The sequence below is a fragment of the Bos mutus genome, chromosome 8 (genome assembly GCF_027580195.1).
Source record: "Bos mutus isolate GX-2022 chromosome 8, NWIPB_WYAK_1.1, whole genome shotgun sequence".
In the NCBI taxonomy this organism is placed as follows: Eukaryota; Metazoa; Chordata; class Mammalia; order Artiodactyla; family Bovidae; genus Bos; species Bos mutus.
Window position 1 is genome coordinate 10,768,658 of NC_091624.1, and position 26,671 is coordinate 10,795,328.

The following is a 26,671-nucleotide window of genomic DNA, read 5'->3' on the forward strand; positions in this document are numbered from 1 at the left end:
CTGGCATTCAGGATCAACGTGGTGAACAAGGGCAGCAGTCTCAAGCGGGACATGCTGCTGGGGAAGAAGGAGCTGCCCCTGACCTCCACCGCTGCCCTTCTTGTAGAGGCCCCACTCCCCTCTGGATCCTGCAGGGAAGCCCTGATGCTGAGGCTCTTGTTGGGTATGTCCTGGGTCATACTCTTTTCCAAGGGTTACTTTTAATTGAAGAGAAGAAAGGGGGCTGCTGGGGGAAAAGGAAGGGCCAGCTTGCCGGGCTGAGTCCCTCTGGACCCCAAGTTCCTTGCCACCACTGCCGCTGCTCACCCCTTCCGGAGTTCTCGAACCTGAGCCAGGAGGTAGCAGAGTCCAATCATACACCCAGAGGCTGCCTGTCCTGGGGCCCAGCCAGATCTTCTCTGGGGTACTGTGAGTATCCTCCGCCAGGCGCCCCCCAGAGAGTGGTGCTAGGTCCCCGTTCTGCCTGCTGTGCCCCATGGGGCTGCGGGAGGACCCCCACTCCAGGGTTAAGCGGTCTCTGTGCAGCGCTCAGCCCTCCCAGGCTCCGGAGGTGAGAGCCAGTCAGAGGGAGGAGGGTGCCATGTCTGAGCTGAGTGGCAAAGACCCTCAGCTGTGGAGGAAATCCCAGAGGATGAGAACAGGGGGTTGATGGCTCTGCCCCTCGAGTAGGACAGCCCTTCTGTCGGCTGCTTTCCTCCAAGGCCCTCTTTTCTGGGGACCCTGTGGCCTCACTGGGCATCCAGGCCCGCCTCCTCTGGAAGGCTGGCTCAGATGGTGCCCACAGAGCGGCACTAGCTCGTGGGCTCTGCTCCTGCCTGTCCCCACCCACTCCTGAGCATCCAGCACCCCTCCTTGACAGCTGAACCCAGGAACTGCTGCTCAGAGACTGACGGCCTCGGCTTTTACTCCACCTGTGTCCATAGGTTTGGGCTAGGCTGGATGGGACAAGGGGTGCTTGTCCACCTGCTTGTGGCTTTTCAGGCTGCTAAGACAGCTGTCTTAACTGTCACAAAAGTGTGCGGGTCCTTGACTGATTTTTGTGGCGGTTTCCGGTCAGCCGTAAGGACAGGGAAGCCTGGCTACTGCTGTCCATGGGGTCGCAAAGAGTCAGACACGACTGGGTGACTGAACAACAACCGGCCCAGCCGGACACCAAGAACACCGTCTAAAGCAGGGCCAGGCCAGGCCAGCTCTTCCCTCGGCTCTCTTGGGCTGCCTGTGGGGTGAGGATGGACCATGCTGGTCTGTGGGGATCCTGGGGTGCCCCCTCCTAGTCCAGAGGGTGTCCCTCCCAGCTCTGGGTTTCCAGATCACACCAGGGGGAGGGGTGAAGGAACTGCGGAGGGGAGCATGAGTTCCCTTTGGCACACCTGGTGAGACATACCCACGCCCTTGAACCTGAGAATGAAGGCCCTCGGCGCTGGGGTCCCTGGCTGTGCGCCCTCCGGCCTCAGTCCTGACCTGCTCCATCAGGCCTCCTGCTCCTGGGACTACCTGGGCGAGGCCTGAGGGCGGAGAAGGTGGACAGAGAGCCCCGCATGGACTTAGATGCTCGATGGGACTTCCCACCCCCTTTTCTGACCCAGATACCTCTCCTGAAAGCTCTGATTTCCCTCCGGGGACCCCCATTTTTTAGGCCCCCACACTGTTTGATATCTCTGGTGAAGTTGATTGTGGGTACATCTTGAAGACATCCTCCCCCAAGTGTTTGTTTATAAATTCTGTTTTTAGTGCAATAAAGGTGTTTTGGGGGGTGTGGGGGTGGACCTCTGCTAGCTTTGCTGTTAAGTAACAAGAGAGAGGGGGGAAAAAGTGACTAAGAACACAGGCTTTGGCATCATGGAGACGTGAGCTTCCTTCCCATCCTGCCGTTTTGAAGCTATGAGGACAGATTTAAGCGACTCAGCAGCAGCTGCAGCAGCATGGTCACTGTAGGCTTCCAGGTGGCGCTGGTGGTAAAGAACCAATGACACACCCATGCCAGTGCAGGAGACATAAGAGACTGACACGCCCATGCCAGTGCAGGAGACATAAGAGACTGACACGCCCATGCCAGTGCAGGAGACATAAGAGACCAGGGCTCGATCCCTGGGTCAGGAAGATCCCCTAGAGGACCGCATGGCAACCCACTCTGGGATTCTTGCCTGAGAATCCCATGGACTGGAATCCCATGGAATCCCAGAGGAACCTGGCAGGCTACAGTCCATAGAGTCACACTGAAGCGACTTAGCAAGCTCGCACGCATGGGTCGCTGAAGGGACTCAATGGGATGCTTTGTGTGGAACCCTGAGAAGAACGTCCAGCACACATTGGGCTGGTGAGATCAGAGACTTATTCCAGGAGACAGGACTTGGGGTTGGTCTTGTAAGTTAGGGAGGAGATGGAGATGTGCAGAGCATGTGGGAAGAGCCCCCAGGTGAGAGGACAATACTGTGCTAGGATCCTGACCCCATAGCTGGGGCTTGTTAAAAGCTGTGGCTTATTCTGCCTCGAATTAATGTCCCCTTGTGAGTACTAGTGCGAATGAGTGCTCAGTTGTGTCCGACTCTGTGTGAGCCCATGGCCTGCACCCCATCTGAAGGAAAGTTACACAGCTCAAAATAGCCTGGAGTTAAAACTCCCCTCCAGGTCCTACCCACCATTCTATGCAAAACAAAGAACTCTCTCACCCGAAGAAAAAAAATGGACATAAAGGTTGATTATGCCCAGCTCCCAGGCGGTCCAGCCTCTGGCCGATCTCCAGAATTCTTTGCCCCAGACGTTTAAGAGATAACTAACCCAAACAACCTTGGAGAAGAACAGGCCCCCTTAAGACACTATATTTCTACATATAAGCCTTCGTGGGTTGGCGTACCAGCTCACTAATCTGACTGCTGCCCCTTCTCGCCTCATTAAAGGTGATCTGTTCCTGTAGGGTGCCAGTCTCGCTCTTTTTCCTAACCTCACCTTCTCTAACTCCCTTACCCTACACCGTTGGGCTCCTCTGTCCAAGGGATTTCCCAGGCAAAAATACTGGAGTGGGTTCCATTTCCTTCCCCAGGGATTGAATGCGTGTCTTCTACACTGGCAGGCAGATTCTTTACTGCTGAGCCAACAGGGAAACCCAGTAGTCCCTTCTGCACGCCTGAGAGAGTGACTGGCGTCATGGGAGGGGCTGGCACAAGGTGGTGGACCCAGGAATTGTGGCATTCAGTCTATGGCCTGCTTTAAGAAGTTTCCCAGGGACTTCCCTGGTGGTCCAGTGGTTAAGACGTTGCCTTCCAACACAGGGGACATCGTTCCCCTGGCCTGGGAGCTAGGACCCCACATGTCTTGTGGCCAAAAAGCCAAAGATAAAACAGAAGAAATATAGCTACAGATTTAATAAAGACTATAAAAATGGTCAATATTTTAAAAAAATCATCCCAGGTCCTTATGTGACCATTCCTAGCTCATGCTTAACTGATATCCAGCCACTGCTTTTTTGTCATCATGGGCTGATTGCAAGTTTTCCTGTCCCTGAGATGGAAGAATTGAATTTGACAAATAGTAACAAAGGCTGTGTACTTTACTCCCCGGTTTTGATTCCTCCCAAGAAGAGATGGCAGCCCATGAGCAACCAGGTTTGCACCATGAACCCCACTCTTCCTGGGCTGTGGTGCTGAGGGAAGCGTCAGCTACCACCACTTCACACAAGATCACCATTGTACCCACCACCGTTCCCAACCCTTAGAGCTCCACACCGTAACTTTCTGCTGCTGGTGGAGATGTCCTTACTGTTCTGCTTTGTACCTACCATAGCGCCTGATACGTATAGTATTACCTCTGGAATGACTGAACCTTAAATCCTGTCTGAAAAGCAGGATGCACTTTTAATGTGCTCTAATTAATGCACTAGAATGTGCTCAGTCACTCAGTTGTGTCTGACTCTTTGCAACCTCATGGACTCTAGCCCACCAGGCTCCTCTGCCCATGGGATTTTCCAGGAAAGAACACTGTAGTGGGGTGCCTTTCCCTACTCTGGGGGATCTCCTGGCTCAAGGATCAAACCTGTGTCTCTTGTGTCTCCTGCTTTGGCAGGAGGATTCTTTACCACTGGCGCCACCTGGGAAGCCCAGAAAGCACCAAGGATTCTAGTTTTGAGAAATAACCTTGTAAATCCTTGTAAAATCCTTTTGTAAATAAGAATATTACTTTGGGGCAGTGACTTCATTGTTAGCTCGTGGCCCACAGAAGTGGAGAGAGGGCAGAGGATAGAAATCTATGATCTGAGGCCCGTGCTGTAGGTGATCTTATCTTTTGATACTAAGATCTGAGTTGACTGTTCCCGACTCTGGTTATTCACTTCCATTTCAGATCTACCACATTTTTGGTGGTCGGCTCAAGCACTGCCAGGACAGCCTGTATTCACTGAGATAGTAAGGTCAAGGCTTCAAAAATACCAAAGGTATGATGCAATTCACCTAGCGGCTTGGTGAAAGAAGACCCAGTCAAAACCAAAGCTGAACTAATACTAAATCAATCAGGAGTGATGCTTGGCTTTACAATAGGATTCCCTTAAATAATATTCCGGTATTGTGCTTAAATATTTGTGGTAGGAGTTGTAAATTAACAATATGAAACACTATTACAACTTGTAGGTGAACAATAAATATCACAGCTGAGTGAATTATTGACTTTTTACTGTGGAAGATAGGAAGGGGTAGAGAGATGAGGAAAGATGACCAAAAAAACTAAAAGAGAAGAGTAACAACCACTGATGTTAGCATCTCTCAGAAGACGATGTGAGTACATGGCATACGGATTCATTTTACAAAAGTTCACCTGACCATCCATCAACGGTGAATACATCTAGTACATAACGCAAAATACACAGGCTAAGTATTTGATGTAGAGTAATCCTGTCTGTGGTGTAGCAAGCTGCTTTAGAAGACGTGCTACTAAAGGAATTTTGAAAAATAATGAATCGGAATCTGAAAAGAATAGATTTATATATATACACATGTATAACTGAACCATTTAGCTAACACCTGAAACTAACACAGCATTGTAAATCAACTCCTGCCCATGGGATTCTTAACTTACTTCAATTAATAAATAAAGGGAAAAACAATTAAGAGCAAAAACTGACCAGATCAGACACACACAAAAATAATGATGCCACCTCATTCTCTCTCCTCAAACATCTACCAATCATTTAGGAACAGAGAGGTGATATTTAATCACATTCCCTCAGTTCAAACATGTCATTGACACCTGAATCCAAACTACTATATTACAGTCAAGTTGCACCTGTTATTTTTATATTTAAGGTGATTAGACTTAAACAAACTTAGGAACAACTTGGTAATCAAATAAAGAAGGGCGTTCAAAAACATATTTGTTCAAATGTGGGATTGTGCCATAATCCACTTACCAAGGCAGGTAGTTACAATGGGAATACATTTCGCAGCAGTACAAAAACTATCTTTCCATGAGCCAGACATTAAAGAATGATATTTTGCTGTCATAAATAGAGAAAATATCAATGCATATTAGATAAGTGCCTTATAAATATTATTTCATAGAATCTTCATAATAGATCTGTATGATAGGTATTATTATCCTTTTTATAAAGGTATAAACTAAGACTCAGAGAGGTTAGGTAAACTTACCAAGAGCACACAGCGAGCAAGTGGGAGAACCCATACTGGAACCCAAGACTGTCTGAACCCAGAGCTCCTACGCTGACTGACTCCACAACACAGATCGAGGCTTGATGTTTCTGACACGGAGGACAGATGGAACAGGAATAAGTAGGCCCTCAGGAGTGTCTTCTTGGTAGTTACTATGGAAGAAGTTGCATGTAGATTTCCCCCAAATGTGACACTAAGGACATAGCTGAGGGTCAAATCAAGTGAAAGGCAAGTAGCAGTCCTCTCAGTCAACAAATATTTAATGGGTAAATGGATAATATGAGGGGTACTGCTCATCTAATGGGGCTTCCCAGGTGCTCGGGGTAAAGAATCCACTTGCCAAGGCAGGAGATGCAGGAGACACAGGTTCATCCCCTGGGTCAAGAAAATTCCCTGGAGGAGGGAATGGCAACCCACTCCAGTATTCTTGCCTGGAGAATTCCATGGACAGAGGAGCCTGGTGGGCTACAGTCCATTGGGTTGCAGAGAGTCAGACATGACTGAGTGACTGAGTGTGAACACAAGCATTTCTAACAAGGAATTAGGGGATGCTTCCATACCCCAAAAGGCAAAAACTATGCCCTTCCGTTTGTGGCCACAAGTACTGGTCACCAAACCACATTAAGACTTCCTCACCCAACGCTAAAATACAGAGCTTTTTATAAGTGACTCGCGGGAAGGGTGACGGTCTACTAGGAGGTTGAGAAATGACTAGCCTAAGTCATGATTCAGCGTGGGTAAGGGGTTTACGGAGTCCACATATGACCAGAAAACAGTCCATCCGTAACAGGCAACTTGACTGAAACTAACCAGCAGACTGGAAATGGACATAGTGACCTTGTCCTCAGTCACACTCTTAATTAATGAACAAATCACTCATTGAGGCAGACAATAGAAACATTCAAGTCATGTTATATAATAGCAAGACACAGTGCCGAAAGGAACAGCAAGAAGTAGTGCTTATTTGATTCATGTGCCAGACTGGAAGTGCTCCTTGGACTTGGGCATCCAGGGTAATTATATATTCTGCTGGTAGTGGCTCAAATCCAGTTTTAAAATAGCCACTCCCTTCACTGATGAAAGGTTTCTTGGGGCTAACAGCATCCCATCTGTGTCATCTGGGCCCTCCAGAAAACAGATCCTGAGACAGATTTAGGAGTGTAAAAGGCTTACTGGGATTAACACTTGTGAAAGGACAAAGAAGGAAACGGGATTAGGGCAGGGGAGCTGTCAGACCATGACATGATCTGACAAAGTCTCTGTCAGCCAGCAGGGAGCTCTGAGCATGTGAGAAGAGGCCTGTGTCAGGCAGAACAGGACGGGACCTTGTGTCACAGTCCTGCACAGCCACTGGATGGGGCCACCCGAGAAGACCACCATCTCAGCTCAAGAGTTGAGGCCAATCAGAACCAGGTAACAGTGGAGGCTGTGGGTTAACCCCCCTCCTCACAGGTGCACAATGAGCCCTTTCTTGAAGAGGGAATCTGAGCAATGTATCTGTATGTCTGACACACCATCCTAATATCCAGAAAGAGGTAGTCCCTGCAAAAGGGATCCAGAGTTCTCTTCCCACATGGGGCAGGGGTGGAGGCAGAAACCCTTTCCTTCCCTCCTAGTTTGAAATTTCTAGCACAACATGAGGGCTCCCTGGGGGTAAGAAAACCAAGGATACCCGTGATTGCGGCCTCCAGATTCAAGATTATCAAGATTTCATTATCAGATTATCAAAATTCAGCAGGTACTTACTGTGCGTGGGCCCAGGCTACCCAGCACCCATCTGGGACTCTCTTAAGCACCATAGGAAAGTGAAGTTGCTCAGTCGGGTCCGACTCTTTGCGACCCCATGGACTGTAGCCTACCAGGCTCCTCTGTCCATGGAAGTTTCCAGGCAACAGTATTGGAGTGGATTGCCGTTTCCTTCTCCAGTGGATCTTCCCGACCCAGGGATGGAACCCAGTCTCCCGCATTGTAGACATATCACAGGACCAGTTTATTCCATTGATACTGACACCACCAGGCTTCGGATGGGAGGAAGACAGTTTGGGCAGTGGGAAGAATAATCATAAATCTTGGATTATGAATCCTTCAGGAAAGGGTCAAGGAGTTCTGAAGATAAAAATCAACCATGTAACAATTTTGCCATAGGCCAGACCTAATTTGAAAACATGAAAATCTGTTTCATATCATCAATGTAAGGATCTGAAGAAATTTTTTATGTAAAAAGCTTGGCATGTAGACAGCTACATGTAAAAGAATGAAATAAGAACACTCTTTAACACTATACACAAAAATAAACTCAAAATGGATTAAAGACCTAGATGTAAGACTAGATACTATAAAACTCTTAGAGGAAAAGCAGAGCACCCTTTGACATAGATTGCATCAATACCTTTTTTTGATCCACTTTCTAGAGTAATGAAAAGAAAAACAAAAATAAACAAATGGGACATAATTAAGCATTAAATCTTTTGCACAGCAAAGGAATCTATAAGCAAAATGAAAAGACAATCCACAGAAGGGGAAAAGATATTTGCAAACCATGGGATCAACAAGGGATTACTCTCTCAAATATACAAACAGCTCATGCAGCTCAATATAAAAAAATCGAGCAACCTAATAAAGAACATAGGCAGAAGAACACATATCTTTTCCAAAGAAGATATACAGATAGCCAACAGGCACGTGAAAAGATTAACATTGCTAATTACTAGAGAAAGGCAAATCGAAACTACAATGAAGTATCACCTCACACCAGTCAGAATGGCCATCATCAAAAATCTACAAATAACAAATGCTGGAGAGGGTGTGGAGAATATGGAGCCTGCCTACACTCTTGTGGTAATGTAAATTGGTACAGGCACTATAGAGAACAGTATGGAGGTTCTTTAAAAAAAAAAAAAAAAATAGAGCTACCATATGATCCGTTAATCCCACTCCTGGGCATATATCCAGATAAAACCAAAACCATAATCTGAAAAGCTACCTGCATCCTAATGTTCACTGCATCACTATTTACAGTTGCCAGGACATGGAAACAACCTAAACTTCCATCTACAGATGAATGGATGAAAAAAGCTGTGGTCCATGTATACAGTGGGATATTACTCAGCCATAAGAAAGAATAAAATGATGCCATTTGTAGGGACATAGATGGACCTAGAGATTATCATACCAAGTGAAGCAAGTCAGAAAGAGAAAGATAAACATCATATGATATCATTTCCATGTGGGATCTAAAAAAATGATACAACTGATCAGATCAGATCAGATCAGATCAGTCGCTCAGTCGTGTCCGACTCTTTGCAACCCCATGAATCGCAGCACGCCAGGCCTCCCTGTCCATCACCAACTCCCGGAGTTCACCCAGACTCACGTCCATCGAGTCGGTGATGCCATCCAGCCATCTCATCCTCTGTCGTCCCCTTCTCCTCTTGCCCCCAATCCCTCCCAGCATCAGAGTCTTTTCCAATGAGTCAACTCTTCGCATGAGGTGGCCAAAGTACTGGAGTTTCAGCTTTAGCATCATTCCTTCCAAAGAAATCCCAGGGCTGATCTCCTTCAGAATGGACTGGTTGGATCTCCTTGCAGTCCAAGGCACTCTCAAGAGCCTTCTGCAACACCACAGTTCAAAAGCATCAATTCTTCAGCACTCAGCCTTCTTCACAGTCCAACTCTCACATCCATATATGACCACAGGAAAAACCATAGCCTTGACTAAATGAAACTTTGTTGGCAAAGTAATGTCTGCTTTTGAATATGCTATCTAGGTTGGTCATAACTTTCCTTCCAAGGAGTAAGCGTCTTTTCATTTCATGGCTGCAGTCACCATCTGCAGTGATTTGGGAGCCCCCAAAAATAAAGTCTGACACTGTTTCCAGGACCAGATGCCATGGTCTTCGTTTTCTGAATGTTGAGCTTTAAGCCAACTTTTTCACTCTCCTCTTTCACTTTCATCAAGAGGCTTTTTAGTTCTTCTTCACTTTCTGCCATAAGGGTGGTGTCAACTGCATATCTGAGGTTACTGATATTTCTCCCAGAAATCTTGATTCCAGCTTGTGCTGGAATTCCAGCTTTTATGATGATCCAACAGATGTTGGCAATTTGATCTCTGGTTCCTCTGCCTTTTCTAAATCCAGTTTGAACAACTTGAAGTTCATGGTTCACATATTGTTGAAGCCTGGCTTGGAGAATTCTGAGCATTACTTTACTAACGTGTGAGATGAGTGCAATTGTGTGGTAGTTTGAACATTTTGGCATTGCCTTTCTTTGGGACTGGAATGAAAACTGACCTTTTCCAGTCCTGTGGCCACTGCTGAGTTTTCCAAATTTGCTGGCATATTGAGTGCAGCACTTTCACAGCATCATCTTTTAGGATTTGAAATAGCTCAACTGAATTCCATCACCTCCACTAGCTTTGTTTGTAGTGATGCTTCCTAAGGCCCACTTGACTTCACATTCCAGGATGTCTGGCTCTAGGGTAGTGATCACACGATTGTGATTATCTGGGTCATGAAGATCTTTTTTGTATAGTTCTTCTGTGTATTCTTGCCACCTCTTCTTGATATCTTCTGTTTCTGTTAGGTCCATACCATTTCTGTCCTTTATTGAGCCCATATTTGCATGAAATGGTCCCTGGTTTCTCTAATTTTCTTGAAAAGATCTCTAGTCTTTCCCATTCTATTGTTTTCCTCTTTGTTTGCACTGATCATTCAGGATTTATTTCTCCTTGCTGTTCTTTTGAACTCTGCGTTCAAACCGGTATATCTTTCCTTTTCTACTTTGCTTTTCACTTCTCTTCTTTCACAGCTATTTGTAAGACCTCCTCAGACAGCCATTTTGCTTTTTTGCATTTCTTTTTCTTGGATATGGTCTTGATCCCTGTCTCCTGTACAAATTCACAAACCTCTGTCCATAGTTCTTCAGGCACTGTATCTGTCATATCTAACCTCTTGAATCTATTTGTCACTTCCACTGTATAATCATAAGGGATTTGACTTAGGTAATACCTACATGGTCTAGTGGTTTTCTCTACTTTCTCAATATAAGTCTGAATTTGGCAATAAGGAGTTCATGATCTGAGCCACAGTCAGATCCTGGCCTTGTTTTTGCTGAATGTATAGAGCTTCTCCATCTTTGGCTGCAAAGAACATAATCAATCTGATTTTGGTGTTGACCATCTGGTGATGTCCATGTGTAGAGTCCTCTCTTATGTGATATCAAAATGTGTGATAACTCTATTTTGGTAGTAATGGTCTCAGCGAGGCAACAGTGAGTGGAGGCATGAAGGGAGATCTTAATTCCTTGCCCAGGAACTGAATCTAGGTAGCCTGGATGGGAACCAGGGATCCTAGCCCCCAGACCAGCAAGGGCTAGAGGCTAGAAGCTATTTTTCCCTGGATCTTTGCCCTCAGTGAAAAATGCATTTATCACTGCGGCAGTGAGTGGAGGCATGAATCGAGATTTTAATTTCCTGCCCAGGAATTGTTCCCTGCCCAAAAAATTGAATTTGTTTAGATGAGACAGAAGCAAGGCAGAGATGCACACCCAGATAGAAGGGGTGTGGGCATCGCCCTAGTGAAGAGGAGGACAGTAAAGAGATGGTTAAGTCATTTATATAGATCCGTTCTTCTGTGTCTTTGTCTTCCTTAAGGCCAATTATCTGATTTTTTTCCCATACTTGACCTACACTAGGACCCTCCCCTGGGTACACCTGCATCCCTCAACCAAAATGGATCTTGAAGTGAAGGCTTCTGGGAGGAGCAAGACTCGTTATGGCCCGGAGTTATTCCTTGAATTTTGACTCACAGGGAGCCTTTCTGTGCTTGTGTAGTGTCTTCCTTGTCCTGAAAGAGGTGAGAGCTGAGATCCCTTAATCCTTTACTCAAACAGGGTTTTACTTCTGTGTCCCTGCCATGATTCTTACCTTGATTATTGCCATGAGTGTTCCCTTAAGGTGTTTACAAGGGACAAACACTGGCTATTTACCCTGTTACTGTTGTTACTTCTATTCTGGAGGGCAAACAGGAGGCTGACGTCAATGTCTTAACTGGAGCCCTACTATCTCGTGTCTTAGGAAATGCTAATAGGGGTATCTAGCCTGAAGCCCACATCTTCGTGCCCCATGAAATGTAAACAGGAGGCCAGTTCTAAATGTCTGACCTGGAGCCCGTCTATCTCTTGCATAAATAATAGACAATTACTGGCATCACCGACTCAATGGGCATGAGTTTGAGCAAACTCCGTGAGATGGTGAAGGACAAGGAAGCCTGGGATGCTGCAGTCCATGGGGTCGCAAAGAGTTGGACATGACTGAGCAACTGAACAGCAACTGGCTAACCACTTGGTAAGAAAGAAAATGGAGTGACAGTTTTTTCAGGAGAGCCTGGCCTGGGAAACAAGGTCTGGTCAGCAGTGCTGACAGGGATTATCCAGCCGCCAGAAATCCCACAACCTAACACAACTACCTTCCTCTCCCCATGTTTCTATTAAAGCTGAACTAGTTCCTCACACCGTTTTCCGCAGACACCCCATGAGCAAGCCCATCTCTGGACCCCAGTCCTTGCTGCTTCCTTTGTTTGAAACACTCATCTCCCAGATACCGGCATGGCCCACTGTCTCACGGCCTCCTGGCTCTGGGTGACTCCTCCACACCCCAAGTCTAAGTAGCGCTCTTTCCCCACCTTTCCTGGTAAGCCTTCCATATTTATTTGTTTATTGCCTGTACCCACTCCCTCTAGAATGTAAACATGCTGAAGGAGTTTCTTTTATTCTCTGCAGTATCCAACAGGTGAAACAGTGCTCAGCGTGACACAGCAGGCACGCCAGGCTTGTTTCTTTCATATGTGGCCTTCCTGACCTGCACCAGAAAGATCAGAGAGCCCATCTTCTTTCTCCCTTGTCTGGTGGTAATATTTTCATGAGTGTGTTTTAGCTCAGACCAAAGAATGTGGGGGCCTTGAGTGCCAGGAGCCAGCACGGGAGTTCCCACCCATGACAAAGGTCATGCGGAGAGGCCTGATATGCAAAGGTGAGTCAGGACTCAAGGGCCCCCCCTGGACCTGCCCGAGTATCTACCCCAAAACCAAAATTTGTCTGTTTTACTATTTCACAACTTTCACCAACTCTTCTGACATTAACGGGGGGCTATCCCCGACCACCTTTCTCTGTAAGAAAATCAACTTAAAACTCTAGTTAATAAGTCTCCTGGGCATAATAGGAGTGTTTCAATTCAAACCCCTCTGATGACTTTCTAGCTTGCCTGACAAGTTTGTTCAGACTCCTGCAGCTATACATGTGATTGTTCACAGCCTCCCCACTACTAGAGGCACAGGAAGCTTAAGATATTCTAACAATGCAGAGCTTCTCAGAGAGTTAAAATTGTTAGAATCGAACTAGTAGAGGATTTCTTTGTTGAGCTAATGCTTGCTGCCAAGTTTCCATATCCCTTACCTACTGTGTCCCTGGGAGTGTATTGATTAATATAGTTGGTATATAGAAATGTAAGTAGTAGCTTTAATATTTGTAACCTTGGACCCTTGAGTTAATTCTTTTCTTGTTATAGCCCACCACACTTTTGCCCTATAGGAATGCAACTTTATCTAATGCTTTCGGAGGGTAGCGCCTGACTTTAGAATGATCACCTTTAGAGAAAAATAAGTTTTCTGAAAAAAGGGTCATAAAATGTTAACAGGCCTCCTGGCCAGAAGATGATGTAAATCACCTAAAGCTTTTGCATATGATAAGTTTGCAGAAAGAAAGCCTGGCTTCGATAAGGATCAAGGACTGCTGACCTTGAATGACTCTACCTGCTCCCCGCCCCCCCCCCCCCATTACCCTCTATGCACAACTTAAGGTACAAAAACTACTTTGGAAAATAAAGTGCGGGCCTTGCTCACCGAAGCTTGGTCTCCCCATGTCGTTCTTTCTCTTTCCTTTTCCTATTCAGGCTGATTCCATGGAGCGCAGGGGCTCTCTGTGTTCACTTTCCTGCCTGGGCTTCTAAGACCCACTTGAGAAGGTGCCTAAGGTGGGGCACCTTCCGCATTGGAGAGGGTGCCTGCGGCCTACGTGAACAGAGCAAGTCCCGTGCTGGGGCTTGATAGCTTTCTGTGTAAACCAAGGAATATCAGCCTCTTTTCTCTCCTCTATTTTCTTAACTGCAAAATTCTTTCATTATCTCTTTATCTCTGTATCTCTTCTTTCGCAGATGCCGTCCTCCCGAGGGAATCCCTGGATCCTACCAGGGCTGGACCCCGGTACTTTAGCATCTTTCCCTTTGGTAGAATTGGAGAGATGGGAACTCTAAGGCGATTGGTTCAGAAAAATCTCTTCACAAAACACTATGCTCTGAATATATGGGGGTCTAGTTGTCACACACACACACACACACACACACACACACACACACACACACAGGTTTAGCAGTCAGCCTTGAGAGAAGAGCAGAGAATCCATGACCCTTCCTTCCCGCCTCCTACAGCCTGGCCACAGTGCTATTCCCATTCCATTTTTGTCCAGCCTTCTGGGGGTCTTAAAAAAAAGTTAAGATTCAAGAAGCTACTGACATAGTAGGTACAAGACTTGGCCAGATGGAGGAAAATGGATGTTTTTTGGAATGTGATTCTGAGTTGACTCTGGGTTAGCTGAGGGCACTAGGGTTACTCGCTCAGTTGTGTCTGACTCTTTGCAACTCCATGGACTGTAGCCCATCAGGCTCCTCTTTCTATGGGATTCTCCAGGCAAGAACCCTGGAGTGGGTTGCCATTTCCTTCCCCAGGAAATCTTCCTGATCCTGGGATTGAACCCAGGTCTCCCGCATTGCAGGCCGATTCTTTACCATCTCAGCCACCAGGGAAGCCTTTGAAAGACTATTGGAAAGCACTAGAGGTCTCTGTGTATACAGGTTAAAACGGAAGAGCAGATTTACAGGATTCAGAAGTAAAGGAGGGACTGTGTGAGGGCAGCTCAGGAGACAGCCTGTGCCTGGGCTTTACTGTTTTCAGCTTCCTCAAGGTGGTTTGACTGATTCGATTCTCACCTTTTTTTTTTTTTTTTTTTTAAGAAATTTCCGATGTGGACCATTTTTACAGTCTTTATTGATTTTGTTACAATATTGCTTCTGTTTTTATGTTTGGTTTTTTGGCTGTGAGGCATGTTGGATCTTAGCTCCCTGACCACTGGACCGGCAGGTAAGGGCCTGACTCATAGATTCTTGTAGAAAAATATGAGCCTTGATTCAACAAAAACAAAGAAATTCCTACATTTGTCATCATCTTGTATGATACATATATTGCTATACCTCTTCCCCAAACTGACAGCTATGCCCACATCTCCCCATTGCTTTAAGGCCAGGAAAAGATTTGTAAAAAGCTTCTCCTCGCCACTCAGTTGTTGCTCTCAAATCTCTTTCACTGCACTTTTTCATCTCAGCTCTAAGGCAAGGAATATAATAAGAATCCATTTATGTCTTCTCTATCTTTAAAAGTGCAATAATAATAATGCACGTTCAGTCAGTGGGTGGGTCCCAGGTACTTAACTTGTACCACAAATGCAAGCACATAGTGTCTGCTTTTTTGGTGTAGAAGCATCCCCTAACTCCTTTTAGAAGTGCCTGTGTTCATGCTCGGTCACTCAGTCGTGTCTGACTCTGCAACGCTGTGGACTGTAACCCACCAGACTCCTCTGGAAATTTTCTAGGCAACAATACTGGAGTGGGTTGCTATTTCCTTCTCCAAGGATCTTCCTGACCCAGGGGTCGAACTCGCATCTCCTGCATTGGCAGGAGGATTCTTTACAACGGAACCACCTGGGAAGCCCCATCAGATGAGCAGTACCCCTCAAACTATCCTTTCACCCATCAAATATTTGTTGACCAAAAGGGTTGCTTCTTGCCCTTCACTTGATCAGACTCTCAGCCATGTCCCTAATGTCACATTTTAGGGAAATCTATATGTAACTTCTTCAGTCGTAACTACTAGGCAGACAGCCCTGAGGGTCTAAAGCATTACTTATTCCTGTTCCATCTGTCCTCCGTGTCAGAAACTTTAAGCCTCGATCTGTGTCGTGGAATCAGTCAGCATAGGAACTCTGGAATCAGACAGTCTTGGGTTCCAATATGGGTTCTCCCACTTGCTCGCTGTGTGATCTTGGTAAGTTTACTTAACCTGAGTCTTAGTTTATACCTTTATAAACAGGATAATAATACTTAGCATACTGATCTATTATGAAGATTCCATGAAATAATATTTATAAAGCACTTGTCTAATACTCATTGATATTTACTCTATGAGAGCAAAATATTATTTTTTAATATCTGTCCCCAGTACAGATGGTTTTTGTACTGCTGCCAAATGTATTTCCATTGTAACTACCTGCCTTGGTAAGTGGATTATGGCACAATTCCATGCTTGAAGAAATATGTCTTTAACAGCCCTTCTTTATTTGATTGCCAATTGTTTCTAAGCTTACTTAAGTCTAATCATCTTAAAAATTAAAATAACAGATGCAAGTTGACTGTAATAAAGTAATTTGGATTCAGGTGTCAATGCCATGTTTGAACTGAGGCATGAAATACTACCTCTCTGTTTCTAAAAGATTACCTCTAAATGTCTGAGGCATGGGCAGCTCACCTCTGTAATGACTGGTTCATGTGTGCTCATGGGCTCAGTTGTATTTGACTCTTTGAGACCCCGTGGGCTGTAGCTCACTGTCAGGAAGCATTTAACAGGAGGCTTCCCGTGTGCTGTTTTGGGTCTGCCATGAATCCTCTGTCCCTTATTAATTCCTGAATATTCAGGAATTAAGTGGAGTAGCAAGGTGGTCCCAGGGCTTAGGAATGCATGCATTTCCTTCCTTAGTTTTTCCATATTGTGATAAGTAACTGTTTACGACCTTCTTCCTTTTTATGAGCCATACAGTGAAAGTGATTATTTACAACCCTCTCTCTTTCATATGGATGACCTCATGTTTCCTTGTTAACTTGTAAGTTTTGATTTTATCTCTGCTGAAAATAGCTGCCTTGTCAACATTCAGAAAACAAAGGTCATGGCATCTGGTCCCATCACTTCATGGGAAATAGATGGGGAAACAGTGGAAACAGTGTCAGACTTTATTTTGGGGGCTCCAACATCACTGCAGATGGTGACTGCAGCCATGAAATTAAAAGACGCTTTCTCCTTGAAAGGAAAGTTATGACCAACCTAGATAGCATATTGAAAAACAGAGATGTTACTTTGCCAACAAAGGTCCATCTAGTCAAGGCTATGCTTTTTCTAGTGGTCATGTATGGATATGAGAGTTGGACTGAGAAGAAGGCTGAGCACCGAAGAATTGATGCTTTTGAACTGTGGTGTTGGAGAAGACTCTTGAGAGTCCCTTGGACTGCAAGGAGATCCAGCCAGTCCATTCTGAAGGAGATCAGCCCTGGGATTTCTTTGAAAGGAATGATGCTAAAGCTGAAACTCCAGTACTTTGGCCACCTCGTGCAAAGAGTTGACTCATTGGAAAAGACTCTGATGCTGGGAGGGATTGGGGGCAGGAGGAGAAGGGGACGACAGAGGATGAGATGGCTGGATGGCATCACTGACTCGATGGACGTGAGTCTGAGTGAAGTCCGGGAGTTGGTGATGGACAGGGAGGCCTGGAGTGCTACAGTTCATGGAATCACAAAGAGTCGGACACGACTGAGCGACTGAACTGAACTGAACTGAACTGAGCATGCATGCACACTGTTGATTTACAGTGTTGTGTTGCTTCAAATGTATAGCAAAGTAATTCAGCTATATATGTATATATACTTCTATTCTTTTCAGATTCTGAATCATTGGTTTTCAAAAATACTTTAGTAGCACTGTCTACTGGAGAAGGCAATGGCAACCCACTCCAGTACTCTTGCCTGGAAAATCCCATGGATGCAGGAGCCTGGAAGGCTGCAGTCCATGGGGTCGCTAAGAGTAGGACAGGGCTGTGCGACTTCACTTTCCCATTTCACTTTCATGCATTGGAGAAGGCAATGGCAACCCACTCCAGTGTTCTTGCCTGGAGAATCCCAGGGATGGGGGAGCCTGATGGGCTGCCGTCTATGGGGTCGCACAGAGTTGGACATGACTGAAGTGACTTAGCAGTAGAAGCAACACTGTCTACTAAAGCACCTTGCTACACCACAAACAAAATTGCTCTACATCAAATACCCTGTGTGTCTTGCATTCTATGATAGACGTGTTCACCGTTTATGGTGAACAAGTGAACTTTTGTGAAATGAATCCTTATACCATGTGCTTGCATCATCATCTGAGAGCTGCTAGCATCAGTGGTTGTTACTCTTCTATTTTCTTTTCATGCTCATCTTTCCCCATCTCTCTACCCCTTTTCTTTCACAGTATAAAGGTTGATAATTCATTCAACTGTGATGTTTATTGGTAATCTACAAGTTGTGAGAGTGTTTCATATCATTAATTTACAACTCATACCACAAATATTTAAGCACAATACCGGAATATTATTTAAGGGAATCCTATTGTAAAGCCAAGCATCACTCCTGATTGATTTAGTATTAGTTCAGCTTTGGTTTTGACTGGGTCTTCTTTCACCAAGCCGCTAGGTGAATTGCATCATACCTTTGGTATTTTTGAAGCCTTGACCTTACTATCTCAGTGAATACAGGCTGTCCTGGCAGTGCTTGAGCCGACCACCAAAAATGTGGTAGATCTGAAATGGAAGTGAATAACCAGAGTCGGGAACAGTCAACTCAGATCTTAGTATCAAAAGATAAGATCACCTACAGCACGGGCCTCAGATCATAGATTTCTATCCTCTGCCCTCTCTCCACTCCTGTGGGCCAGGAGCTAACAATGAAGTCACTGCCCCAAAGTAATATTCTTATTTACAAAAGGATTTTACAAGGATTTACAAGGTTATTTCTCAAAACTAGAATCCTTGGTGCTTTCTGGGCTTCCCAGGTGGCACCAGTGGTAAAGAATCCTCCTGCCAAAGCAGGAGACACAAGAGACACAGGTTCGATCCTTGAGCCAGGAGATTCCCCGGAGTAGGGAAAGGCACCCCATTCCAGTATTCTTTCCTGGAAATCCCATGGGCATAGGAGCCTGGTGGGCTAGACTCCGTGAGGTTGCAAAGAGTCAGACACAACTGATCACATTCTAGTGCTTTTCAGACAGGATTTAAGCTTCAGTCATTCCAGAGGTGATTCTAGGTATCAGGTGCTATGGTAGGTTCAAAGCAGGAGAAAGACATCTCCACCAGCAGCAGAAAATTACAGTGTGGAGCTCTAAGGGTTGGGAGTGGTGGTGGAATGGGATTGTAAGCCTGTGTGAAGCAGTGGTAGCTCACTCTCCCTTCGCACCACAGTCCAGGGAAAGTGAGGCCCGTTGTGCAAACCTGGTTGCTTATAGGCTGCCCTCCATTCTTGGAAAGAATCAAATGAGGGAAATAAAGTCCAGAGCCTTTGCTACCATTTATCAAATTCAGTTCTTCCATCCCAGGGGCTTGAAAACCCACAACCCACCTATGATGACAAAACACCAGTGACTGGATATCAGTTCAGCATGAGCTAGTAACGGTCACACAGGACCTGGGATGACTTTTTCTAAAATATGGACCATTTTTATAAAAATCTGTAGCTGTATTTCTTCTGTTTTATGTTTTGACTTTTTGGCCACAAGGCATGTGGCGTCTTAGCTCCCAGGTCAGGGGAAAGATGTCCCCTGCGTTGGAAGGCAATGTCTTAACCACTGGACCACCGGGGAAGTCCCTGGGGAAACTTTTAAAACAAGCATAGATAGAATGCCCCAATTCCTAGGTCCACTGCCTGTGCACGCTCCTCTCATGACACCAGTCACTCTCTCTTTTAGGGGTGCAGAAGGGGACCATTGGGATTCCCTGGTGGCTCAGCGGTAAAGAATCCGCCTGCCAATGCAGGAGACTTGGGCTCAATTCCTGGGTCATGAAGATCACCTGGAGAAGGAAATGGCAAAGCACTCCAGTATTCTTGCCTAGGAAATTCCATGGAGAGAGGAGCCAGATGGGGTACAGTCCGTGGGCTCACACAGAGTCAGACCCACTGAGCAAGGCAGAATGTGCTGTAGCTTTTAACAAGCTCCAGTTGAGGTTCAAGGATCCTAACACAACATTGTCCTCTCACCTTCCAGGCTCTTCCCACATGCTCTGCACTTCTGGAGTCCCTCCCTAGCTTTCAAGACCCACCCCAAGTCCTGCTGTCTCCAGGAATAAGTCTCTGACCACCAGCCCAAGATGCACTGGACATTCTGTTGAGGGTTCCACACACAGAGTTCCGTTGAATCCCTGCAGTGACCCACAGGTGGGTGTAATTATCCCCATGATGAGCAACCTGAGGCTCAGAGATCTTAAATCTGTCCTCATGGCATCAAAATGGCAGAGATAGGAAGGAAGCTCAGGTCTCCATGACTCCAAAACCTGAGTTCTTAGGCATTTTCCGTTTTATAAAATATGTGTTTATTTTTGGCTGTATTGGGTCTTACAAGCAGGTGGACCACAACTCAATAGTTGTGACTCATGAGCTTAGTTGCTCTGTGGCATATGGGATCTTAATTCCCTGAACAGGGATTGAACCACATCTCCTCTACTGGAAGGCAGATTAACCAATGGACCACCAGGGAAGCCCACTTAGGCACTTTCTGCATGATACTACCTCCTACCATCACCCCTTTGCTGACCAATGATGGTCTGGACTCGGTCCCACTCAGTGGAGTTATTTCCATGCTTGTAGGATTAAGTTCTTATGGAGTGTATAAAGCATTTCCCCACCTTCCTTGAAACTTGCTTAAAGGAAGGATGGCATCTTGTACTTCTCTATTCATCTTATGGGACCTAAGAATGGTGAGGTGTACAGGGTGGTTAAACACTTGCTCAGTCATTGTGTGGAAAGGAAAGACTACAGGAGTTGAGTTCAGAGAATAAGGAAAAGGAATTTAAATGCACGGAATACCAGACACCGTACTTTAAAGACTTTGTTAATATTTTATTCAACCCCATTTTAACCAACTCTGTGTTAATGCTTTGTGATAGCTACCCTCACCTTTGGCAGAGACAGTTTCTTTGTTTCTGAGGCTATCAAAACAGAGTGACTCTCCAAATTCCACTGAGACACAGAGTCTCCAAACAGCACACTTCCTGGTTAGACTCCATTTCTGCCACATGTAACTGGAGTTTGGATTCTAAGCCAGATCCACAGTTCAATCTCGTTCCACAAGGCAGCCCTTTCAAGCCTCCACTATTTTTCTTGAGTTTTTTTCTTGAGGAATTTAAGGTCACTAAGTAGATCTAAAAGAGTTGATGTTGCCAAGTTTCAGAAGGTCAGGAACAGTCCCTGGCCTCACCCCAGGGAATAACAGCCCATGTCACATTGTGGGAGGAGGAGAGATGGTGCCTTGTGGACAGTAAACTGGACCTGGAGCAGATATAAAAGGAGAGGCCCTGGGGAACCAAGCCACCATCAGGAAGAGACTCACTCCCAGTGACAGTAGAGAAGACAGCGCTGTCTCCTGCCAAGATGAAGCTGCTGCTGCTGTGTCTGGGGCTGACCCTAGTCTGTGCCCAGGAGGGAAACTCTGATGTTGTGAGAAGCAACTTCGATATTCCAAAGGTAAGGGCAGGGAAGCATAGTGACTTTGGATTTTGGAGGGCATTTTGGAAGATTCTGAAGCAGGGTGGCAATCTGTGAGGGCAGGAGTTCCTTGACATAGTAGAGGAAATGGGAGGTTTAAGGGCAGTGGTGCCATGTTAAAAGGTGGCAACACTTGGGGAAGCTCCAACTTACAGGAGGTACAGTGAACAGTGGAAAGAGTCCTCGATCTGGTGCCAGTCGACCCGAGTCTAATTTCATCTTCACATCACCATGATGAGGGTCCTGGCCCAGAGGTCAGGGTTCAAGGAGACAAGGGTTCATGTTGTATTCCTTTCCTCTTTTCTCACCCGATCATTTTATTGATTTATTTTAGATTGCAGGGGAGTGGTATTCCATTCTCTTGGCCTCAGACAACAGGGAAAAGATAGAAGAAAATGGTAGCATGAGAGTTTTTGTGGAATACATCGATGTCTTGGAAAATTCTTCATTGTTATTTAAATTTCATACAAAGTAAGTATGGGTTATTTTGCTTGGGAAAGGAAACATAGAAGTCTGAATATGGTCCTGGACCTTTACACACATACACACAGACACACACCTATGCATACATTCTGCATCTGTACCTAAAATCGGGGTCCATCATCTAGCACTGACCCAAGGCTTGGTGAACCTAAACCTGTGACTTTTCTAGATTCGAAGATAAGAACTGGGACAGGAATACATGTACATGGGAGTTCAGGTCAGTTCGGTCGCCCAGTTGTGCCTGATTCTTTGCGACCCCATGGACTGCAGGATGCCAGGCTACCCTGTCCATTACCAACTCCCGGAGCTTACTCAAATTCATGTCCATTAAGTCAGTGATGCCATCCAACCATCTCATCCGATGTCATCCCCTTCTCCTCCTGCCTTCAATCTTTCTTGAAGATTGAGTTCTTGATCTGAACTCAGGGAGTTCATGATCTGAGCCACAGTCAGCTCCTGGTCTTGTTTTTGCTGACTGTATAGAGCTTCTCCACCTTTGGCTGCAAAGAATATAATCAATCTGATTTCAGTATTGACCATCAGGTGATGTCCGTGTGTAGAGTCTTCTCTTGTGTTGTTGGAAGACAGTGTTTGCTATGACCAGTGTGTTCTCTTGACAAAACTCTGTTAGCCTTTGACCTGCTTCGTTTTGTACTCCAAGGCCAAACTTGCCTGTTACTCCAGGTATCTCTTGACTTCCTACTTTTGCACTCCAGTCCCCTATAATGAAAAGGACATCTTTTGGGGGTGTTAGTTCTTGAAGGTCTCATAGGTCTTCATAGAACCGTTCAACTTCAGCTTCTTCATCATTACTGGTCAGGACATAGACTCGATTACTGTGGGAGTGGAGGAGGTAAGGGGCAGAGGGCTGTCAGATCACTAGTAGTATGGAAAGACAGTATAGGTTAAGAGCACAGGATTCGAATCAATACCCTATCCAGTTCTCGAATCTCCAAGTTACCAAGAAAATTCATCTCTTTCTTCCTCGGTCTTCTCTGGAGTAAAAGACGATGATATAATTCTCTCTCTGTATTTTTGTGAGGATCAAGTGAGGTGATGTTTGTAAGTCACTATCTGAGAAGTTGGCCCTGGGTCAGAACCCAGCTAATTCTCTAGACAAGTAGCTGTCATAATAGTAATAGTGTGAAGAGGTGATAGAGGCACAGGGACAGAAGAAGTGGACTCATTCTCAAAGTACCAAGTGAAGTGAAATAATGTAAATAAAAGCGCTTTGGAAACTATACCCCAAATGTTCAACTGCTAATCAGTGGAATCGGAAACTCAAGTTACAGGTAGAATGTGAGGGAGCCAATCCCTTCAGGATCTCTTGGGTATCAGCTCCTTTTGTTTTACAGGGTAAACGGAGTGTGTACTGAGCTTTCTTTGGTTTCTGACAGCACAGGAGAGGATGGCGTATTTACCATTAGCTGTGAGTATGTTTAAAAAAAGTCTTTCTAAATTCTACTTCCAAGTGCAAGGAATTTGCTAAAGTCCAGGATCTTGATCAGTTCCTGATATGCATAATGATAATCTAATGTGGCCATCTAATAGCCAATATCCTGAATTTGGCAGAAATGTGTGTGTCAAAGCCAGTGCCTGGCATGCAATATCACCACACAGAGAAAGCAGCTTGGTCATATGTACTTCCTGCAACAAAAGGAAGTTCGCAAATAAAAAAGTAAATTGGAAGGACAGCTTCTTATTCCTCGCCTACTTAAAAAAATATATTTATTTATTTTTGCTACACCAAGTCTTCATTGCTGTTTTCAGGCTTTCTCCAGTTTCAGCAAGCAGGGGCTACTCTCTAGTTGCAATGCCCAGGCTTCTCGTTGCGGCAGCTTATCTCTTGCTGTGGATCATGGGCTTCAGGGCTTTAGGGCTCTCGGGCTCAGCACTTGCACCGCATGGGCTTAGTAGGTGGGACTGTGGGCTCTAGAGCATACAATCTTAGTTGCTGCGAGGTATGTGGAGTCTTCTTGGATCATGGATCAAACCTGTGCCCACTGCATTGGCAGATGGATTCTTAACCACTGGATCACCAGGGTAGTTCCCTGCCCCACTTTCTGACAATGTCAAAAGGCCATTGCCACAGTGTATCATTCAGGATGTAGCACTGGGTATAAGGGCCAACGGGGCTTGTAGAGGAGACAGAGGCACATAGTTGGCAGAGATGGTTGAGAGAGGCAGGTGAGTCTCAGGTGTCAGGATAGAGGGGAAGTTACTGCTGTGGCTGAATTTTTCTACCCCTAATGGTCACTCCATCGGTGTTGCTTAGAAATTGCATCTCGAAGCCCAGAGAGATGCAGATGGAAGACAGTAGATATCACTATTTCTTTCAGGATTTGTTTTGTGAGAGAGAACAGGTAAAAGGGTTTCACTTCTTTCCCACAGACCAAAGAAGTTCTGAGCCGTGTTCTGTTTTCTCCACAGATGATGGAGAGAATAAATTTCGCATACTTCAAGTGAACTATAGTCAACATATTATTTTTTATCTCGAGAATTTCAGCGACTCGTTCCAACTGCTAGAGCTCTACGGTAGAGTACTTTCATGCTGGTGCTCATCTTGGGGTGGGGAGACCAGGGAAGGAAGGAAGCCTGGAGACAGAGTGGACTTTCCTGTTGTACCCTGGGACCTCTCTCCCCATTAAAGACAGATGCTCCCCTTTGGTAAAATCTCTCGGGCTCAGTAATGGGAAGATGATGACTCTCTCACTGTGCCAGAAAGATATCCTAAGGTGTCACATTCAAGAAAGACTTTTTTCCATCCCTGAGACTTGTGCCTAAGCATGTAATCAGTGCCATTCACTTTCCCACTCAGCCGGAGACCCACCCCTCTCATGAGCCTCAATCACCAGGAAACAGGACAAAGCAGCTCCTGTTACTCTTCCCACAGCCCGAGAACCAGATACAAGTCCAGAACTCAAGAACGAGTTTGTGGAAATTTGCCAAAAGTATGGAGTTGTTAAGGAAAACGTTATTGACCTGACCAAAGTGGGTAAGTTGAGCTATCTCTGGCTTTCTCTGCCTGAAGTCCCATGTTGCTGAGTAGGAATGTTGCCGAAGGGAGAAATGCAAGAGAAGTTAATACCCGCATTCAGTCCCCTTTGTCCTAACCTGGAAAATCACCTGGTTTTGTTCTGGGAAGTAAACTGGTGTTGGTGTTTGAATGTGCTCTTCTCTGCCTCTACAGATCGCTGCTTGCAGGCGCGAGGGAATGGAGTGGCCTAGGGCTGCAGTTTGGTGAGCTCTGCTGGAGACGGGGTGGCCCAGGATTCAGTACCTTCCAGAAGCATTAGGGGATTACAGTAGAAGATTTAAAAATCACAATAAAAATAATTTGGTAGGAAGAGCTTGAAATTTGGAGTTGGAGGACCTGGGTTCAGGATCTACTCCTGCCATGAGTTTTTTAGCAAATGATACAGCAATAAAAAGGGGAACAATGGTGTCTACCATACAGAATTAGTGTGGATACAGTGCTGCAGAAAAGGGCTCAGTAATTGATAATGTGGGAAAAATTAGTAAGACTTATAGTTTTAAATGGGAAAAGGGTGCGAATATGAAACTCAAATACATTCTGTGTTTGTGGTCCATCTTCTAATCCTGAAAGCCCATCTCACCCTCCAATATATGGAAAAGATTTCTTCCTTCAATCTCTGCACATCCTTAACTTGTAATCTGTCTGAATTTCCAGTTGTCTTCCAACCTGGAAAATAGTCTCTTGAGTTTCCTCATCTGTTTCCTACCTCAGATTTATTGTGTGGGTTCATTCAGATAATGTAGGTGAAAGTCTTAGCAACTATGGCTTACATAAAGTCAGCATTTAATAAAAGATTGCTATGGCTTTTGCCAATTTGTCAAAAACACTTGAAAACTTCCAGTGCTGAGGATGGCAGAAATAAGCCTAGCATCCTTCATTGCTTCCACTCTTCTTTTCATAGGCTCTGGGGCAGGTTAAGATGGGATCAACAATAGAAAAAAACAGGAAAAGAATCATTAACACTCCCCCTTCCCCTATTCTGGCAAATAGCATGGGTTAGAATGCAGGTTGATGACTATTTCTTCAACGTATTTTGGGTAACAGAAATTCTCTTCGTCCTCAGTTCAGTCTGAGAAGCACTTAATAAGCTTTTGTGTTCTCATTCTCATTTGCTTATTTAGTGCCACCTCATTTGGGCTCCAGAATCTTCTCTTCCATGGTTCCCACATCATCTTATGCCAAGTGCTGGGGCCTGACTTCCACCACTATCGCACGGGAAGGCACCGTCTCTGCATCTTCAGGATATTCCCTAATTATCTAGGAAGACTTAGCAGCTCACCGAGAATCAAAGTTTCCTCCAGATTTTCGATTCCGTTTGCCCCATTCAGGACAGCAGGTCCATGAATAAGACCTTCCTCAACCTGTTCAATAAATGATTTGCCTTGCAGTCATGTGGTTTTTCTTCGTTTATGTAAGGGACGTGGGGGTGACTGGAAGAAAATGAGGCCTTGTGACCAGAACCTTCCCCTAGGCTCTCAGAACCTTCCCCGAGTTTCAGGATTTTCCCTCGTCTGCAGTAAGTCTCTGTCTCGATGAGTGCTACTTGTCTTTTGAGTTACCCATTTCTTAGTGACCTGATAAACTGTTAAGACTTGCCCTAGAAATTGCTCCATCCTAGAATTCTCTTTTTCAGTGGGGGTACTGAGAGAGAGTTGCTGCTGGGGCTGACACCAGCTCAACATGTTTTAGGATACGCCTTTACAACCCAGCTTCTCTAACTCATCCATCCTCTGAGATTGTCAGTGTCCTTTTTTTCTTTTTCTGGTATGGCAAATGCTTTTATTTTGTAAAAACACATTTATGGTGTCTAGGTTGAAAATACTATTATAAGCTGTTATT

At 45.3% G+C, this 26,671-nt stretch overlaps 1 protein-coding gene across 1 annotated transcript; it reads left to right on the top strand.

Moving 5' to 3' along the window:
• The first annotated feature begins 20 nt into the window (after window positions 1-20).
• On the top strand, window positions 21-26,235 carry LOC102283046 (major allergen Equ c 1). Its single transcript, XM_005904126.3, has 8 exons — window positions 21-163; window positions 19,817-21,291; window positions 21,647-21,783; window positions 23,151-23,224; window positions 24,226-24,330; window positions 24,689-24,790; window positions 24,986-25,035; window positions 25,954-26,235. The coding sequence occupies exons 2-7, from the start codon at window positions 21,199-21,201 to the stop codon at window positions 25,021-25,023; spliced, it is 549 nt and encodes a 182-aa protein (XP_005904188.1). The 5' UTR covers window positions 21-163; window positions 19,817-21,198; the 3' UTR covers window positions 25,024-25,035; window positions 25,954-26,235.
• The last annotated feature ends 436 nt before the right edge of the window (window positions 26,236-26,671 follow it).

Bases quoted from the DNA above. Each gene is read 5' to 3' on its own strand.
- LOC102283046 (XM_005904126.3), top strand. From the start codon at position 21,199: ATGAAGCTGCTGCTGCTGTGTCTGGGGCTGACCCTAGTCTGTGCCCAG. The intron at 21,784-23,150 runs GTAAGTATGGGT...TTTGTTTTACAG, and splicing joins TTATTTAAATTTCATACAAA to GGTAAACGGAGTGTGTACTG. The intron at 23,225-24,225 runs GTGAGTATGTTT...TTTTCTCCACAG, and splicing joins TGGCGTATTTACCATTAGCT to ATGATGGAGAGAATAAATTT.